General features: G+C 40.1%; 1 protein-coding gene across 1 annotated transcript in view; it reads left to right on the top strand.

Annotated features, from left to right (window-relative positions):
- KCNU1 (potassium calcium-activated channel subfamily U member 1) overlaps positions 1-19,899 on the top strand; it is a 51,315-nt gene that overhangs the window by 11,531 nt on the left and 19,885 nt on the right. The window contains exons 13-20 of the mRNA XM_050715712.1: positions 722-791; positions 1,201-1,356; positions 3,385-3,497; positions 3,592-3,660; positions 5,634-5,723; positions 5,857-5,957; positions 9,720-9,816; positions 15,419-15,440. Of these exons, the coding sequence (XP_050571669.1) occupies positions 722-791; positions 1,201-1,356; positions 3,385-3,497; positions 3,592-3,660; positions 5,634-5,723; positions 5,857-5,957; positions 9,720-9,816; positions 15,419-15,440 (718 nt within the window). The remainder of the gene's footprint in view (positions 1-721; positions 792-1,200; positions 1,357-3,384; positions 3,498-3,591; positions 3,661-5,633; positions 5,724-5,856; positions 5,958-9,719; positions 9,817-15,418; positions 15,441-19,899) is intronic.

The following is a 19,899-nucleotide window of genomic DNA, read 5'->3' as shown; positions in this document are numbered from 1 at the left end:
CTGCCATGATTTTATCAGATGCTTTGAAGGACTGAGACAGGTAGCAGCTGTGCAGCCTTGCAGCTCTCTACAGAATATAATGTTGTTAAATACATAGTAATTATTTTCTTTACTGTCCTGAATATCAGCAGTCAGAGTCTCTGTGCTTTACACTGGAGAGAGTTAAGCACTACTGTCTGGTACAGCTTGGCTGTCAGGTCTCATATTCTAAGCATTTTTGTACTGGTTTGACTTGAACTGGGGACTCTCAGTACTGCTGGACTGTGTGAATGCGATGGCTTGGCATGGTATTCTCCACCCAAATCAATCCAGAAGTTCAAGTTCCAAATTGGATTATCTTCACTTTCTATTTGTAGGGTGTCTACTGGAGACTGTAGTTTATGAATGGAATTTACAGGTAGAATTTTCAAAGCAGTTAATAATTATTGTTGTTTCTCTTAGCTCTAGAGTTGTAGTAGGGTACAGGTACGATTCTTCATCCTGTATCAAAGCCATATGCTATAATCTTATGATCTTTTGGTGGTGACTGCTTTCCTCTCCAAACAGTGGACTTGGACATGCTTAAAGTGTAGAGGAGCTCGGGTACAGGCTTTGGGTCATACGCTATTCTTTGTTACCACTCTCAAATTGCTGTCTGCCGGAGTAAGCTAGCTGGACTTGAAAAATGAGAGACCGTAGCTAGAACCAAGCATATTAATTAGAAATTATATTTTTCATACAGAGTGCTGTCAATCAAGAATAACTACCCCAACACCAGAGTCATTTTACAGATAATTCAGTCTCATAACAAGGTATCACAGTTGTCTGTCTGTCTCAAGTGGGTTGTCACAGTTGAAATTCTGGCCTTTTTGGAATCAAAGATCCTTACTTTGTAAAAGGCAGAGGTTTTATGCAGTGTCTCTTACTCATCCAGGTACTAACCTAGCTAGAATATCTTTTAACATTACTAAAAATAAGTAACAGCTTTTTGTTTTTGTCAAAGTTGTCAGCAAATGCATATTAAACATTTAAAGGAAAAACAAAACCAAAAGAACATTCAAACTCAGAAGTCTGCTTAGCTATCTATTAGTGTATTCCAGGGAAGATTTTCAAATAATAGAATGATGAAAGCAAGAAAGACAAGAATCATCATGTTACACAAATGTTGTGGCCCTGCCTTTCTCTATGCTGACCTGTAATCACTTTCCTACTCTGAAACAGGTTCACCTGCCAAACATACCCAACTGGGACTGGAGGAGGGGAGACAATATCATCTGTCTTGCTGAACTGAAGTTAGGCTTTATAGCACAAAGCTGCCTAGTTCCTGGTTTGTCTACTCTCCTAACCAGTTTGTTCATTGGGAAAGAGAACACTCAGGTATGTCCTTTGCTTGTTTGAATAATGTAAATATAGCCCAGTGGGATCTTCTCTGAAATAGGTGCCTGACTCTTGAGTAGAAACTGCAGCCAGGTCTTTTGAAATTTATCTTATGTTAGGATTTAGCTTGGCACAGAAGGCAAGAGAACCTAAGAAGCTATTTCTAATATGATACTTGAATTCAGCCCAAGAGGTGAAAGGAATGCTTTAGAACATACTGAAGCAAAAGATCCTAAAGATATATTTTACAATCGAGTGTGCAAATAGGTGCGAAGGCAGAGGACATTGCATAGCAAGCCATGCTGCTGTGTTTAGGTGACCTATGGAAACTCCTTGTATGTTGTTCTATTTTCAAAAGCTGTAATGTGGTGCTAGTGCTCCACTACCCTGAGAGAACCCAGTAAATCAATTTTGGTTACTGCACAGTGTGGAGCCTGTTAGCTTATCTGGCTTCTGCACATGATCCCATTGTGTGGCATTTGTAAATTGAATCTCTGCTTAAAGCACTTCATCAGAATCACTCCTGTTTGACGCCCCCCAAAATGGGCTGAAAAATCAGTCCAGCATACCCTTTCCAGTTAATAGGATGCCTTTCTTCAGTATCATTTTAGGCTTAACAGTTTCTTTGGTTGGTTCTTATGGGGTAATTTACCCAAGAACAGTTAGAGGTTTCTGAATTGCTTCAGTCTTGCTTAGGGTCTCAGCAGATTTTAACTGGAACTGAACTGACAATTAGAAATTCTGTCATCTGTCTGCAGGGGAGGTAATCCAAATTTTTCCTCCTTTTACCTGTATTTTCATTACCTACTACAACACAAAACTGATAAGCTGTATATTAAACTTATGGTACATAAAAGTTGCTCAGAAATTACCACATCAATACCAGAAGATGTAATAAAAACAAGAAGACAGAACTGTTTGGCATGTAGTTGCCTGAATAAGTCACAGATTTGCTAGTCCTGCTGTAGATGTGCTTTTGCTATCACCTAGTGGCTGTATGTGATACTTCACATTAATGTCCTGCACCAAAAAAAAAAAAATAATTGATTGTTTTTTCTATATTCAGGGGCTGTTCACAAATTGATTTAGGCAAACTATATAGATTTCTGTATTCATTTCACCTGATGTTTTATATAAAACTGGGGCTGCTTTGCAGACAAAGTGTTTTTGCATAGGCAAGCTGTTTCATTCAAATCCAAATGTTTCACTGAGACGTGAAAAAGCTAGCAAAACTGATATTTTAAGTTTTTAAAAGTATACTATGAAAACTCAGCAAATTTTTGACAGGAGGCTTTTTTCAATTAAAAATTTCATTAAATAATTTTTGTTTGGAAAGCACAACTTTTTTACACATTTTAACAGCCTATTAAGTTTTATGTGGAAGGCATTCATATGCCAAGAGAATGGTATATACTGTGAGGTAATGAGTAGCAGTATAAAACCAGAACCAGCTGTAAGAAGCAAAATGTTTTGCTGCTCGAACTACCTGGATACAAACAACCCTTCCTTAGTCACATAGCTATTTTTTAAAAAACAACAACAAATCAAAAAAAAAAAAACAACCAACAACAGCAAAACACCCACACCCCGAAAAGTGCTTATGCTGGAGCAGACCATCTCTGTTCAAGAATAATCTCACTTCTCCTATATTTATGATCAATAAAACTTAACACAAAACCAGACTAAATAGGGAGACAGGTTAATTTTACTGCAATTAAGGCCTAACTTTCCTCAAATAATGGACTCCCAATACTTTGCAGTCATAAAATTTCCATGTAGCATAATTTCTTGCAGTAATGACACCTGTTCTTCAATGGTAATGAATTGGAAGCGTCCAGAAGAGTTAAGACATTCCCTGGTCTGATGTTTTTCAACTCTGATATTGTCTCTGACAACATATATTTGATGTCATTCTGCTTTCAGTAACTAATATCATGTGGTGTTAGAGTATTTTCCCAGTGTTAGGTTACACATCCTACTTGCTTTGCCTTTGAATAAATTTATCATCTTTATGGTTGATGCTTTTAGACAAAGAGAAAACATCTGAAGGACAAGATGCTTCTGGGAGACAAAGACTACAAAGTAATGACTTTTCAGCTCTCCAACGATTTTGCAGACATGACTTTTATAGAGGTTTGTCGGTATGTGGTACAGATGTGGATGTTTTTCTGCTATTTCCTTCCAGATGTCTGTCCGCAGTACAGATACTGTGACTGACTTGGTCTCTTTCCCCAGGTTGTGCTTTGTAAAACTAAATCTTGTCCTCTTGGGAATTGAACTCAAATTTGGCAGTCGAGGAGAGAGGTAATTGTATGTAAGACTTCTCTTCTAGTAAGAAGTCAATTAGTCCAAACTAATGATATCCAAGTAACTCAGATTTGCCCCCGGATTTGCACAGATTTTATATACCTCTTGTTTTCCTATGCACGGTATTTAGGAGACAGGATCAAGATGTTATTCCTGGTTGCTTAAGTGCCAGAATGAATTTTACCATACACAACAATCTTTTCTGCCTCCTTTCTTCTCATGGATAATCAAGCAAGGGATGGAGGATGGGCCACCATTCTCACCTTCCATTCCACAAAAAGGCAGCATAGATCTTGCTTTGATTTGGGGCAAATCAAGCATATTTATTTTCATGAGTAATGGAAACGCCACCTTTTTTTTAACCACATGAGTTTAGCTCCTAAATGCTAAAAAGCATTGTCATAAAGGGATAATTTGTCAATGCTGGCAGCAGAGCTTTTGCTGTCTGAAGCTGATCTGGTCCTGGGCCAGATAACACTCTCTGTCTGTTCTAATGATGAAATACAAGACATCCTAATGGGGAATCTGGAACTAGTTCAGAAAGGGGAATAAATGAGTGCCATAGATCTTTAAAAAGCTTGAGAAATCATCCAGAAAATGCAGACTATTGAGTGCAATTATTACTCTTTCCACTTTTATAAAGGAAATGGCTGTCTTGACCAAACTAGAATAGCAGCTCCGAAAACAAAGGAGTGTGGGGAAACACTGCTGTGAGGAATACATAGGGGTTCTCTTCCGCAAGTGCTGAATGAACCCTACCCTGAAAGAAGTCAGTGCATGTTGTAGTTGTTTAGCACTAATGGAAAACAGGCCACTACAAATATATTGTTCCTTGAGTTTGTACGTTCTCGGGATGATAATAGAATGATGCAAAGTAAAAACAGGAGGGAAAAGGAAACTGCATGCTCTTTGAGATATAGAGACTGTATTTTTGCTTTCTTTACACAACAGTTGGCACAGAAGGGATGCCCCTTCTAAAATGGGGACATCTAGATGTTGCTACAATATCTATGTTATCTATATGTAATTGTAGTGCTTAATATTCCTCATAATTCATATTTTGTTTGTCCTCTGAGCCATTAATCTGGAGGAGCTGAGTATAGGACTTCACAGGAAAGGAAATTGTTAACAACCTCATCACCTTTCCCTGTTCCATTCAGACTGCCAATGTTTATTAAAACTGGGTTGAAGGCAATAGGAGTTTGGACTGAGCTGATGCCCTGAGTGGTCTACATAGAGAAAACTGGTAAATTTAATGATGTTGCAGGGGATTCAACATGGCTATGTTTACAGCAGCCCAGCAGGGATATTCACCCCGGATGTAGAAGGGGGATCCATTAGGAAAGAAAGTTTCCTCCCCTGTTTATACCTTGCTTGTTCAGCTCTAGAGCAGATGTATCAAACCCTGCACATCTCTGTAGCTTCAGTTACACTGAACTTGTATTTTAACTGTGAGTATTTAGGTTTTTCAGTGACTCCATGGAGAAATGGAAATACCTGGCCTGTTCAGACTGCAGTAGACCATTAATGGTTTTATTACATTAAACATTTTCAAAATAATGTGGTGGAAATCAGAGTACCTGTTTCCTATGAAATTTAAAATTTATCAAATTAAAACATTAATTAAAACAAACGAACAAAAAACCAAACAATCAAGAATCTCTGAATTGAATAAACTGCAAAAATCCTAACAAAAGGATTTGTGTGGTTTGAATCCCTGCTCTCACACAGCTCCCCCACCTGTTTCCGTGGAAAATTATCTTTATGACATTGAAAATGCAGCAGTTAACTTTTTTCGTGTCTCGTGTCTCTCTTGTAGGTCATAGAAGTTATAACAAAGGGGATTAATGTAAAATTTTGAGATGGGAGGGAACTGTTACAATCGTCTAGTCTGAATTCTCACAACACAGGTGAGAAATGTCACCTGATAGACAAACTGTGATTACTCTCTTGATGTTTTCCCAATGCAGCACTATCCTGATCAATCCGTCTGCACGGATAAAACTTCATCGGAATACCATGGGCTTTTTTATTGCTCATTCCCTTGCAGAAGTCAAAAAGTAAGATTCTCTATTACTGTTTTCTTGAAAAAAAGGTCTAAAATATAAAAACTTTCAGGAGCAGACGAGTGCATTTATTGTCTAATCAGTTAAACATAATTCAACTTTTACCTAACTAGCTTTTGTTTTGTAGGGCACAGTTCTATTGCAAAGCCTGTCACAGTGATGTACAAGATCCAGAGCAGATTAAAAAATGTCATTGTAAAAGAAGACTTCACTCCAGATCTTTCTCAGGTAAATTTAAAAAAAATCTGTTTCTCATAAAAAAAAAAAAAAGGCTGAATCGATAGCTGATAATTGTATATGTATTAATTATTTGTCATAGTTAATAAGTTTATTAATAATAAGAATAGGTTGGAACATCATCCTCTGATAAAATAGGGATCTTTCTGATGATACTAATAAATCTTACCGATTATGATTGTACTTTAACAGCTTCATTGTGCTTTTCTTTAGGAAGCAAAGCTGTTTTGCTAAAGAAGATTAGGAAAATATATACCTTGTTCAAGATTTTTACTCTACTTATTAACAGGTTTATCACAGAGTACTGCTTTTTAACTGCAGAGACCAAAGCAGAGTCTTATTATTACTTATTACTGTAGCATAGGTATAACTGAAGCAAAAGGTACAGCTGGACATACCAAGGTTTTTTGTGTCCAGTTTATACTGGATTCTTGATCAAGATTCACTGATGAAGTCTGTCTAGGTCTTTGTCATCATGAGAATAAGAAATGTTAAATGAGAAGTCAGAAAAATGTTTTGGAGGTTGTACGATATATATGGCAACATTTAATGGTGTTTAGCTGAAAGGAGAGAACAGATCAATCATGATAATATTAAACCAAAGCAGAGCAACATATTACTTATTCACCTCAAACTCCATTTTCAAAGAGTTTTGTTGTTTTTTTTTGTTTGTATTTTGTTTTACTTTTTCTTTTTAGACAGAAAACTTAGCCTCTCTGATCTGTGTCTAACTGCACCAAAGTGAAACTTGCCACAATTTTATTATGCATTTAAGATCAAAATGCACACTGCTTCTGCTCTCTTGTGAACTGCTCTGCTAGTGTCTGCCCTCCATGGAGATGGTGCTTTGCTTTAAAGAGTTGAGAAGGAGCTTTCTGTTAAATACGAATATACACATGCATGCCTACTTATTTCAAACACTTGCAAATTGTTTAAACAGCAGATGGCAGCCAAGCCCCATTACCAAACATGCCTGTGAACTGCGGATGGTTGAGATAAAGGCAAAACTTATTCACACTGTGCTCAACCAGGCTGAGTGAACAGGCACAAACATACTGACACCTGGAGGGCTCCATGTAGTAATGTCACGTAGGAAGGGAAGCTGGAGCCCAGTTTCGGTCCCACACACTTATCAACATAGATGCAACTAAGGTCCCTGAAAGCCAGCTACCTTCCAGAAAAGGGACTTCTATAAGTGGCAAAGGCACCTTAATAAAAGTCAATCTCAAACAAATAGAAAGACATTGACACTGTGGGAGCTCTCTACCTGGCTGGTTTTCTTCTGGTTTCCTAGGCAATCTCAGGTTTTTCTAAAAGGACAAGATTGTGTTCCAGTATAAATGTGTATTAATAAAAAGCCCTTGTTTGCAAATCTGCAGTTCTGCACCAGAGACACAGCAGAGAGAGTGGTTGCCCGAGGTGGATCAGGAGCTTTGCCAGCCGTAGGGCCTTGCCATCGGTTTCCCCTAGGATATATCAGAGCTTAACTGTAGGCACTTTGGTTCATTCCTCCTCATTTAGACAGTGAAGAGCAAGTTAATTGTCATGGATAGAAAACTAATACAGGAGCCTCAGACTGTGAGCTTTAGTCAAAGGAGCTACTATTGCTATTCTAAAAGAAGTGTAAATGGCTTACTACAGGGCAGTAAGTTAAAATAAAACAAAGGCTTTTTTTTTCCTTTATCATCCAAACTTGACCATAAGCTATTGTTATTATAGCTACTTTTTATTTATTTTATTTTTTTTTAATCACTAGGTATGTATTAAGAGGCCATAAAGCTTCTTGAGGCAATGATACCCCACTCCCCTTCAGGACCTGGTCAGGTAGTGGCAGTAACAGGGCTGTTCTCCCTAGTCTGCAGCACATCAGAGCTGCTCTGGGCAGGCAGGCTCTGCACAGGTTGTTCATGTTAACTCAGAACATCTGTGCTAAAGGCTGGGACTGAACCTAGCTCTATAGAGATGGCCAAGTGTCTTGTTTTAGAAGGCTGTAAGAGCATTTTCTCAGCTACTTATTTGTGCCTGTGTAAGAGAGGCAGTTACGAATTTTCATTCTCTGACTTGGCTTATGATACTTCATTAAGCTTGACCTAGAGGGATTGATTGAGTGGCGTGTGGCATCCTCAGAGAGCTCCCTCTTTACCCATCCAACTCCCACTCCATTGAACACAGGGCTGTAGAAAGAGCTATCCTGTTACCAAGGCTAAATGCACCTGCTTTTAGCACACCTGTGCAGAGCAATTACAGCTTAAGGCTGACAAATCACCTATTCAGAGAGATGTCCCTTTATCTGCCAGGGGTATGTTTAGAATCCCTAGCTGCTCCATCTGGGTTGGTATGGTTTGGCAATAGTTGCAGCCTAACAAGCAAGTTAAGGGTATGTGAGAGGGTTCGCCTGTCAGTTTGTGAGATAAAGAGATACGTGTGTCTGAATGTTCTTCCAGTCCAACCTTTCCTTCCCCATCTGTATGCGTTGGACATGTTTGGACACATGTGACATGGAGAGCTTTGCTGTGTCTCCTGTCAAATGCTGATAAGGGGAGGAATGCAGATTAGCAACAAAGATACGGACCAGGGGAGTGTGGGGAATAACAGCACGCATCCTGAGCTTGCTACATCGCTGTGAAAAGCAGGAGATGCAGGTAGGCTCTGGTGTGCTTAAAAATCTCAGAGGGTGCTGCTGTACATCCTCAAATCACTGCCTGGTGTTATAATGCTGGGCTTAATGGCCCATGACCTCAGATTATGGCCCAGAAAAGACTAGATCAAATGTCAGAGAAAAGATGTTCCAGCTGTTTAATTGCTACTTTAGGATTTGGGAAGCTTAAGCTCATTTTCTTGATCCGTTTCCTCAGAGTCAATCTGGGACTTTAGGCCACTTACCCTTTCTGAATTTTGGTTTCCTGATGGGAAATCGAGGCAGATAAAACTGGTTTGACTCTCAGAGATAATAGGAGAATAAAGTAATGAATAAGCAAGTCACTTATGACAAGTATGAGGACAGTACAAGTACCAGTGACGAACTCTGCCTACCCTCTGTTTTTCTTCCTTCTGTGGAGAGCCATGTTTTCATAGAGCACTTAGAGCACTCCTCCTCCCCTGCAGGACTAGGGTCTCCCTCCACCACCCTTTAGGGACAGGCTCAGCACATCCCTGCACCTCTGGCTTTCCTCTCTGTACAGGACTGGCAAAGAAACCCACACCCTTTCTCTTCAGGACTGGCACTGGGACCCCCCTTTTCTCATGGAAGATGCGATTCTCTGTAGCCAAGAACCCGTTCTTTCCCATGCAAAATGAGAACAAGGGTCTTAGGGGGTCACACAAGTGCGTGTTGGCAGTCTGGTGAGGGTGTGCTTCCTTCATCTGTTCCTCCACCTGAAGAGGTGACGAAGGTTTCCTTCACTTTGGGGGGAAAACTGCAACAGTTTGGGGTGAAATTCAGCTTCTGGATTCCAACAAAAGAGCCTCACAAAGAAAAGGAGCCCCCTTAGGAATGAAATGGTGCGTTAAGTATGGGGCATTCACCGTGTTTAAGACTGTTTTACACATACTAGATAGCATTGCTATTTCATAACACTGTGCTATATTTTGGAGCAGTTGTATGAATAACCAATTCAGCGCTCCTTTTCCTAGCATTTCTGAAGCTCCTGCAGAATCCTCAAAATGGTATAGTGGCCATTTGCAGACACAATCTAAATACAACTGAGGGCTATACAAAAGGAAGCCAATTTTGTTTTATTGCCTTTGTTTCAGAGATACTGAAATTACGTAGCGAATCGCTTGTTTCACATGGAGAGCCTGCAAAGTCAAGGTCCCTTATCGTCCTTCCACCTCAGAGATTTGTTGATGGGTAAGAAATGTAAAGCTATGTGTGTCCCGAGCAGGCGTTTCCTGGACTTTCTTATTGAGAATTTGTGTGGAAAGTGGCAACAGCCTGTTTCCTAATTCTTCTGCTATTGGTAGTGGTTGAAGTGGATGGTTTATGGCTTCCTCCTATCTTGATTAATTGAAATGTCTAGAAAGCACAACTTATGTCTATGTATCCAAATCCTAAGCATGTCAGCTCATACTCTTCTGCAGGCTCAAAGCCTGTAAGCGTACACGAGGTGCTGTGAACTGATACTAATGTGAAGGTACAAGGGAAAGGTGAAGGGAGGAATTGGTACACCTCATGAAAGTGATTACTGCCTTCTAGACAGAAGCCAAATAATAGCAGAATCGCGATCACGTTTTATTCTGCTGCTTCTGAGAGGACAGAGTGGAGGAAACAGCAGCTGAAGGTAGGAACATGAATAGCCGACACTGAGTTTTGCTCATTCCTCAGGTGGTTAATTACAGTGTGGTGTTGGCAGCAACATGGGAGAGTAACAAACTCTGGTATACCCTAAAAGATGTTTGCTCTAAAGCCAGCTGGCGATCCAAGAGAAATCTCACCCTACAGCGTTTTTCTCTAGCATCAGTAATGCATGCTAGAGTAGTCTTTTGTAGGCCATCTAAGTTATTCCTGGCTGGAGGGATCTGATTTCCCAGCAGGGTTCACAAACTGGTGGCAGAGCGTGGTCATCTACTGTCTAAGCCAAGGTGTGAATTGCAATATTTTTAACTACAGTGTACTTAATTTGCTGTGCAGTCCAGTTGACTTGCACTGGGACTCCTCATAACCTGAGCTGCTATATTCAGCATAAGGAAAGGTATCATGGTCTGAAACTGAGCTGTCAGTAATAACAAGCTGTTACACTCTTCCAAACATCCACTAGAGAGGGTGACAGGACATATTGGCAAACAGTGTCATACTAGAATTTGCAGGGAGTAAACAGGAACCTGGTAGGCGAAGAGATGCCCAAACTAGTATTTCTTGCCTTGTTTCTGCTTGTGAGCAATTTGCAGCCACTGTAGAACCGAAGAGGCTTAATAAATAACGTTTCCCCTCCCTGCAAAATCCTATCTTGTGCTTCAGCAGCAAAGGCAAATGTCAGTATGGCAAGGACTGTAAGGTGTCCTCTGGAGAGCTTTGCATCTTAGCAGCTGTCCCCAGCACATGCATGGTATCAGGACAATAAAACGTTGCTCAGTGCGGCTGTCCTACAACCAATTAGGTCAGCTGTAAATATTGGGACTGCATGGTAAATACATACACACATACTAGCAGATTGTGCTGACTTGTTAAATATAAATGAAAACATAATTAGATTTATAATATGGCCCTCCCCCTCCTCGTGCCCAATAACATAATTTGCCAAAGGAGGGGAGGGAGAGGGGAGAAGAACAAGCCCTCACAACCTGCTGAAATACCATTATTAACATGCGCATGAAAAGTCAATTATGCCAGAGGGAGGTATTTAAGTGAAGTGAGTTTCCATACTCTGGGATTACACCTTGGGGATTATACAGTTCTTATTTATTTATTTATTTTCCCCGAGATCTCTGCTGCTGCTTAGCAGTGAGGAACAAAATGTTGCTAAGAGATATTCTGAAATCCCCTAAAGAAATGGCCAAATGTGCAGATAAATAATTGTTCCCATCCCCATCAAGATTCTCCCTGATCACCATATCAAAAAGACACTATATTCTCTCCAGTCAGAGCAGGTATGTTTTCTGGTGTTTAGTTTTAAACGACACCAGGGACTGGTCTTCCAGTGCCTCCCTTGGGAGGGCATTTTACCATGCTGTTGTTATTAGTTGCAGTATTTATTATTTGTATTATAGCTATGCCTTGAGGCTTCTACTGGGACTAGAACCCTGTTAGGCTCGATACTGTATACACACATGGTAAAAGGAGTTTTTGCCTTAAAGAGCAGCAAAGGGAAGTAGGAAAGGGTGAAATGAGGTATCGAAAGTCATAGAGGAAACCTCACAATGCAAAATACAGCTGTTTGGGGCTGACTCCTCATAACATGGGAGATCTCAAATCAATCCCAAATAGTTTTTTATTATTATTTAAACCAAAAATAGAATTGGATACAATTGCCCATTTTCAGATTAAGCTGAGGTTTTCCACCTGGGGTGTTCTGCTCATAGAAAAGCTAACACTGACCTTTTCTATCTAAGTTAGGACAGTTCGGACAGTGGCCAAGGGGAGCTCCAGGTTCAAATCTTTGCTCTGTTTGATTTAAGATGGCAAACTGTAATCTAATCCAGGGAAGACAGGCACTTTAACACAAGACTAGTTTCCTGGGATGTCTGGATATACAACGGGGATTATTTCCACTGCATGCCGCAGGCAATGCTTTTGGAATGATTTGGGTACTCACCAGCTTGTCCTGTTATGGACTCCTTTGAAAATATCTGTGTTGGAATATTTAGCCAGCTAAATACTTAATTTCTGTATTAAAAAAAAAAAAAAAAAAGGAATCTGGCATGTAAGTTTAAGACAAGGTTTGCATATAGGCTAATCAATGAAGTTAATCAAACCATAATTCAGGGAAATGTGATGAAGTATAGTGGGAAAGAATTGCATGTGGCCTATTCTAAGACTCAAAACACATTTCGTTCAGGTCTTGCTAATATTTGTGGAGTTCTAGGCTGTTTTAATGAAAGATATCTTACTTTGTACTGCACACACGAGGCTCATGCATTTTTTTAAATTGAAAATAAGATCTTGATATTCCAGGAAAGAACTTAATTAGTGCCATTAAAAAGTCACAAACCAGTATTCTCCCTCCCCCCAAAAAACCAAACCAACCAAACAAAAAATACCGAAGAACTGTGAAGCTCAGCCAGAACTGCATTCATAAAGACCTGTTAGGATTCTTCAAGCACTTCTGAGGCCCTGCATCGATACACTTGCTTTACTAGTCATGGTTTTCCACACATTCTTGCCTAAGGCACGACAAATTTAATGGTGTATGTTTTGCTGAATTGTTGATTCTTGTTTTTCATTTCTGCTAAGTTTCCAGTGAGGCGTAAGAGAATGTTTGTGAGCAAGGGTCTGTGTGTACACGACTCTGCAATGGCTTTTTCCCTTTTGTCCTGGTATAGAGTCACTTCAGACAAGCAAAGGATTAATAAAAACTAAATTAGATTAAAGGGGAAACCAGGTTAAAGACCAAGTTTTAGCTCCCTTTTAATTGTAATTTATCTAGTGCCTGGATAATTGCTAATAAATACCTGCTGAGTTGCCAAGCCTATGTTAGGGCTTGTCAGTCTTTAATAAATTTTAAAGACTTAAGATCCTACTCTGATGCTACCCATCACTTCCTAATCCAAAGGTAGGGCAAAACAAAGCAGCAATGCTGAGCACTCCAGCCCAGCTAATCTGGCAGAATGCATCACAATCTTTATAAATGTGTGAGAAGGGCTGTGCGAGAGCTCCCAGAAAGGTCATTGGTATTTTTGGAGCGATAAATCACGGAGGGAAAGATTTGCATTTTGGCTGTATAAAATCCAGGGCTGGATTAGAGAGAGAATACTTTGCAGTAATATTTCTCTCCTGACTTGTTTTATTAGCTTCCTTTAAACATGTTACATTATTGCTTATAGAATTTCATTTACTTGGATTGGCAGCTTGATAAATATGTCTATTGGCGATGATTTGGATTGCTCTGGGCATTAATATTATTAAAACCTGTCACAAGGAAATGTCTGAAAGATGACTTACTGTAAAGATTACAGCATGAAATAAATCATACAATGGTATTTGTTACCGTTTATGGCCTCTTGGAGCCGAGTCAATCCCTTTTTATGTTGCATTATTTTTCAAGTTTTTATAGCCTTACATTATATATCGCTGTCAGAAATGAACAGATGGGGTGTCAAACACGAGCCTTCTGAATAATTCCCACCCTCGGGTTATTTGTATGAAGGACAAGTGTAAAACTGTGTTCTCAAGAAAAAGGAGATAGATAGAGGTGGAGAAAGTGTTGTTACAGTGAGCAAGATCCCTTTTGTCAGCAGGCACATTGTGCTTTTGATCACTACCTGGTATTTATGCTACAGGGTGGGGGCTCTGTGGAAAATTTAGCAGCCTGTTGGCATAGCAAAAAACCTCACGTTAGACAAGTTTCAAATTCCTTTGGATTTACTTTTATTGCTAGAATGGGAAAGATGTGGAGGGGGTGTTTCAGTGATAGCCAAACCTCAGAGGGTTTATAGAAACATGGAAAAATATGGATGCCTCTCAAACACTTCAGGGGTGGAATACTAAAACGAGTCCCTCCTGAACTACACAGATGGCACTGCTGTAGTTTGGGATGCAAGAGGAAGAAGATGGACAGATACTTTGGGCATTGGAAGTTTGTGAACTCATGTCAAGCAGGGACCTCCTCTAGGAAAAAGAAGGAATATTTTCTATTCCACTTTTTTATTTTTCTGGGAAGTCCCATGTTTTTGTTGTGTTTTCGAGGAGTCCTTATGAGAGTCAGGGTGACAGGCTGGATGGAGTGATAGTTCGATGTGATAAGCTGAGAAATACACCTGCAATTAATCAGGTTTGTCTGGGTTAGAAACTTCAGGTAGGAGACATCATCCGTGTATACTTTCCCCGAAGGTTTCTCTCTTGAAATCTCTAACCCCCAGAATTTTGCACAGGTACACAATATAAATCAGCATTATTTTTAAACATGACTCTTCTTGGTCTAAATGAATCTTTAAGCACCCTAATAAATTGTTCTGTCAATGCAGACTGGCTGAATCTTGCTCATGGAACAATGAGGTCTTTCTCATCTTCACTGAAACTTGCAACTTGAGAATCAGTGCGATGGATCTGATATTTTAGCGTCGGCCTGACACAGAAAACTTAGCTTCCATGGTGTTCAAAATCTGCCCAGACTTGTTTTGTACAGGCTTGTTGTCTCTTTGTGTGAAAACTAAGTCTGTTTGCTGGCATTGAAGGATAGGTTTCATGTTTTTTAACAAAAGTCTTAATAAGCAAAATCATACTCCGTTTTGGCTTTAAGCCACCAGAGGTGTTGTGACCAATTTGAATAGCAGTCTTTCCTCAGTGATTTACTTCTTGATTCAATTTCAGCTTAATTGTATATATAGGCCTCTAGGTTTTTTTTTGTTTTGTATTGTTTTCTTTTTTTTTTCCTTTCCTTCTGGAGAGTAAATTATTCAGAATACTAGACAAGGGCAAGGACTGAGACCTTTTCTTGTACATAGAATTTTTCTTCAGTTCGTATTCATGCTTACTGCATTTGGCATCTAAATTCTCCGTGATTTTAGACAGGCACTATTTTTTTTTTTTTGAATTTAACCAGCTAATCAAAAGATTATTGCAGCTTCTTTCTGAAGCTGTCTTCCCTTCTGTTTGTAGGTCTCTCTTGTTTCTCTCAGGCTTATCATTATAGACCAGAGAGCCTTATCCTTTGCAACCTCAACCTTTCTGTGTATTCCTCGGCCTTTTTCTAACTTCATATCAAAAGTGATATGGTATGATACTTCATATCACCCTTTCTCTCTCTTCCCCAGGCCCTTGTCCCACATCTGTAATCAAGCTTGCATGAAAATTTTAGGGACACACATTCACCGTGCAAAGTACAGTGGTACAGCATTGTGGTAACTGAAGTTGCACCCACCTGTACGTACTAATCCGATTCCACGTTATACAATCGTACAATCACTTAAAGAATTTGCATGACTGATACTATGTGTTCTGAGTGCATAAGGAAAAGTTTCATAATTAGCTTTCCCTGTGAACTTGTGCAAACCAGTCTATTTATAATTTGGTCAGTTCCTGATTTTTAATGAGGGTGCTGAGAGTGACTGAAGCCTCTGGCAGCATGCATTTCATATTTTAATTATCCACAGTAATTCTGACAATTAAACCGATGTCATAAATCACATCATAATGACCCATAAGAAAAAAGCATTTTTAATGATTGAATGGAGATTTGATTTAAATAGGTATGTGATGGCTTAACAAGGAGCCAAAAGCTCCATGGAGATAGAAGTCTTCCAAATCTTCTTGTTAAGCTGTGGCTCCAGCAGGTGAAGAAACTTGGTGCAAAGTTTCTTTCGGAGGCCAAGTACTGGTTTTCTTAGCACAGGATTGCATTTCGTGGGATGAAATCTATTCCTGTGTGCCTAACCAGAAATGGACTTCTACATGATTTGGGTCTTGGTGGCTAATTGGCCATTCTGGTCTCTGACTCCAGAAGAATTTGGATGTTGCTTATCTTTGGCAATGCCAATACAGTTTATGCTTTTCTATTCTGGCAGATAGCTTTTGTTACTGTGTCCATGGTTTAATAAAGTGTAAGTTCTTCTATCTATTGTTAGGTGCATAACACTTTTCTTACCACTAACCACAGCTGAGGAGGGCACTTAGTAAGTGATGGGCAACATCATGCTGCTGCCGTAGAATTTTCTCCTTTGGTTACCTCCTGAACGGTGTCACCATGAGCCACAAACCTGAAATGACAAGGCGAGACTAGGTTTGCAGGTAAGTCCTCGGAGGAACAGAGTGCTCACAAATTTACCAGTTCAGCCAAAATCAAGGCTGTGCTATCCAGCGTAGTCTATTATTCAGCTGGGACCTGACTCTCTGGTTTTGGCCCTTAGTGAATATCACTCCTATTATCTAAGATCTTGACTAAGCCAAGTTCTGCTCTTTAGATTATTTTGCTATTAATAATGTCACAATAAGTGGGTGGAAGTAGCTAATGGCTCTAAGCCACAAATGATCCCAAATGTTCCCAGTCTCTACTCTCCTGTAAACCTTGACAGATTGGGAGTGCTTAGTAAAATATTGTAACACTCAACACGCATTTACAAGGCAGCGATCTGTCCCATGACGGCTTCCAGATGTGTAGTGTGTGCAATTTCATAATTCAAGAACAGATTCTATTGCCCTCTGCAGATCCCCCATCAGGCTGTTCATAAATGCTGCTCATAATTAAATTAACCCACTAACTAGCCATGCAAATTTTGATAAGCAGTGACCAAAAAAATAAAAAGAGGAAACTGTTGAGATGCTCTCAAAAAATGACAAGGTTGTCTTCAGAGATTATTTATCATTATGAGAGGATTTGTTTTTTCCCTTCCTGTTTGCCAAATTCCACTTTGTCCCTTCATACATGACAACTGTTTTAAGGCATTAATCTAATAATTAGGAGCTGAATTTTGCCACCCTTACTCAAGCTGTCTGCTGTCTTACTCTCTGAACAGCCTTTCTGGAATCAAAGCAAGCCACTGTTCTGTGTGTGGGTAGCAGTATCAGGATTTAGTTTTTAAAATCCAACTCGTGCCCAGCCCAAGTAGCAGTGAAAGAACAAAAATATGCACACACACACTCTCGAGCCGAGGAGAAGAAGCTGCATTTTATCTAGCCCTCCTCTGACCTCGGACGGGAAGAGGGGGACTTCAGCAAAGATTTCACAAGGGATGCTACAAATAATGGGCTGTTGTTTTTTGTCAGAAACAATGGCTCACAGCTCTGACACGTGAGATCTGCCTGGAGTAGTATCCAGGTTCCCCACAATAACTTTGCTATATTAATTTGAAAAAGAGCTGGAGTTATTACACCTGGTTTATATCTATGGCTGAACAATATGTCCTTATACAGTAAAGTGTTAGCTGAGGGAGGTGATTTGGGTGGATGCTGAGTGCGGAAATGGAGGCCAGATAACAAAAGCAGAAGACATATATATATATTCATATGTCATTCTAAGGATTCTTTGGTGAAGTAGGCCCACTAGTCCATGCAGATAACTGTTCAGGCAGTCTGGTGCAGTTATCCTGGTGCATTCTGAATTTCTCCAGCATTGCCAGCTCCTCAGACTTTGCCACGTGGATGTCAGGAGTTCTTCTTAAGGTACCATCACTTGGAGTCCCGTAATTATTTGAGAACCTTGGCTCGAAGAAAGGGACGTATAGGGCAGTGCCTATTAGACTAGGACTCAGCATTTGCATTTTTGTGTTGTACAAATCCTAGTGTTGTTTCCATGCTGTTTTCTCAGTTCAACTTAGTTTTGCCTTTGTTGTTCAAGTTTACAACTCTAAACCTAAGCGGAGAAACTGTAAGTATTGCTTCAATATAAATGATAACTACTGAGTATTTTTACTTTAGTGAATTCTGTACAACCACAGTGACTTCACTGGGATTACATGTGCTTTGCTTAGGGGCGGATTTGGTTCAGTGGAGGTAATTAAAAAAAAAATTAACTACTCATTTTTAAGATTTGTTTTACTTGTTGCCTGATACATTTGTTAATTATTGGGTGGAATACTCTAAATTGCATCATTTTGCAGTGATGCGTAATACCTCTGTGTCTATTAATTAATTAAGCCTCATAGTTCCTTGCGAGGTAGGGAAAATACTTTGAAGCATTGTGATTCGAGTGATATAATCCACGATGATGAATAAGCCAAGCCCAGATATGCACCATGTTCTCATAGTGCAGGCCTGGGAGTGAGCAAGGGGCTTTGCAGCAGCCTCCACAGGCACAGGCAATTTTCATTGTATGTGTGTGAAACTCTGCTCCTCCCTAAAGGAGAAGGTTAACATATGTGCAGATCTGGGAACGATTCAAGAAACAATAAGAGGATTCCCAAATGGGATGTGAAGCAAACAGCCCACATGCCAAGTGTTAAATCATCCCCGTGGCTGCGGTGCAGAGACAGGGGAATGTCAGGGCTGTTGTGCTGGTGGGCTGGGGCCTTTCCAAACACAGCTGCTGGAGCAACCTGCCTGCTCCACACAGGTACACGGGGGTGTCTTCTCTCTGCAGACTTCTGCTCGCAGATTTCTCGTGTGCAGGATGCTGAGGTCCAGCGGTGCAACTCTTCCAGGCCTTGCTTGTCCTGAGGTGCTTGGTGAGAAGGCTTCCACCCCTTATTTCTCGCTGCAAAATTTAGGAGACAGGAATAAGCTTCGATTCCTGAGGATCTGCTGCTGTTCTGTACTTGGAGCATAGAAGGCAAACCAAATGAGCAGAGACCTTGATCTGTACTACGTTAAGGCTCGTTTTAGCCCCTGTTCTCCCATGACAAGGAGTGGAAGAGCAAATGTCAGGAGACTGCAGGTGAGGGATGCAACAAAGCTTTAGGGCTTTGCAAAGACGTTGTAAGGAACTTAAAGATAGCTTGTCAGCAGGAAGTTGTTGGCAGCTAACAATTAGATGAAAGGACTTCCACTCCCTGCCTTCTAATACTATAGACAACTGTTCATCACTTATGTTAGTCCTCAAATGAAGTCTGAAACATCTTGGATATGTCTGACCATCTTTTAGTCTAGCTGTGAGCTACATTATTTATTTTGATTCATGGAAACACGAGTGACTGGTTTATATTAGGTCATGGCTGTGGGAGAGGCAAAAAGGAAATGTTTTGCCATGTTGTAGTTGCCTCAGTTTGGCTGCTACACTGGACTGAACTGCTGTTTTGGATGATATATAAGCTTGTGGACTGAGGTTACTTCCAGTGACCAAATTTTTCTCTGAGTTTAATGATGGGCCATTGCTCAGTACATCTGCAGATTGGGCACAGACTGATTGCACCAGTGGTTTATGCACCTGACACTGAAACAGTGCTTTCAAACGTTCAGCCGCTGGGACCGCATCTTTAGAAAAGCCCAAAGTACCCAATTCTTTTTCAAAAGTCAGCTGTACTTGTATGGTCTCTGATAACATGGTCCTGTGTTCTTTTTATTCTCTGTTCAGTGCAAAGTGATAAGAACCTTAAATGAGAATGTGATAGGGGAAAAAAAAAGTCAGTAACACAGACATGGCAATGCGCAGCATCATGTGAATGCAACTGCTTTCTTTCTAGACTCATGGGAAGCAAACATGGATAACTGCACACACAGCACAGTCAATTTGTGACCCAGATAACCTGCTAATAGCTGTAGTAAGTAACTGTAGCTCAGCCAGAGACTATTTCTGTCTCTCTGTATGGTACTACACCATATCAGTTCTAGTGTCCCCATCCTCAAGCTCCTCAGAGTCCAGTGCAGAATGATTTACGAGTTGCTCAGGGAAATCAGATTTCTGTAAGG

This window comes from Cygnus atratus, chromosome 27 (assembly GCF_013377495.2).
Source record: "Cygnus atratus isolate AKBS03 ecotype Queensland, Australia chromosome 27, CAtr_DNAZoo_HiC_assembly, whole genome shotgun sequence".
NCBI lineage: Eukaryota > Metazoa > Chordata > Aves > Anseriformes > Anatidae > Cygnus > Cygnus atratus.
This window is presented reverse-complemented; position numbering and strand designations above follow the sequence as displayed.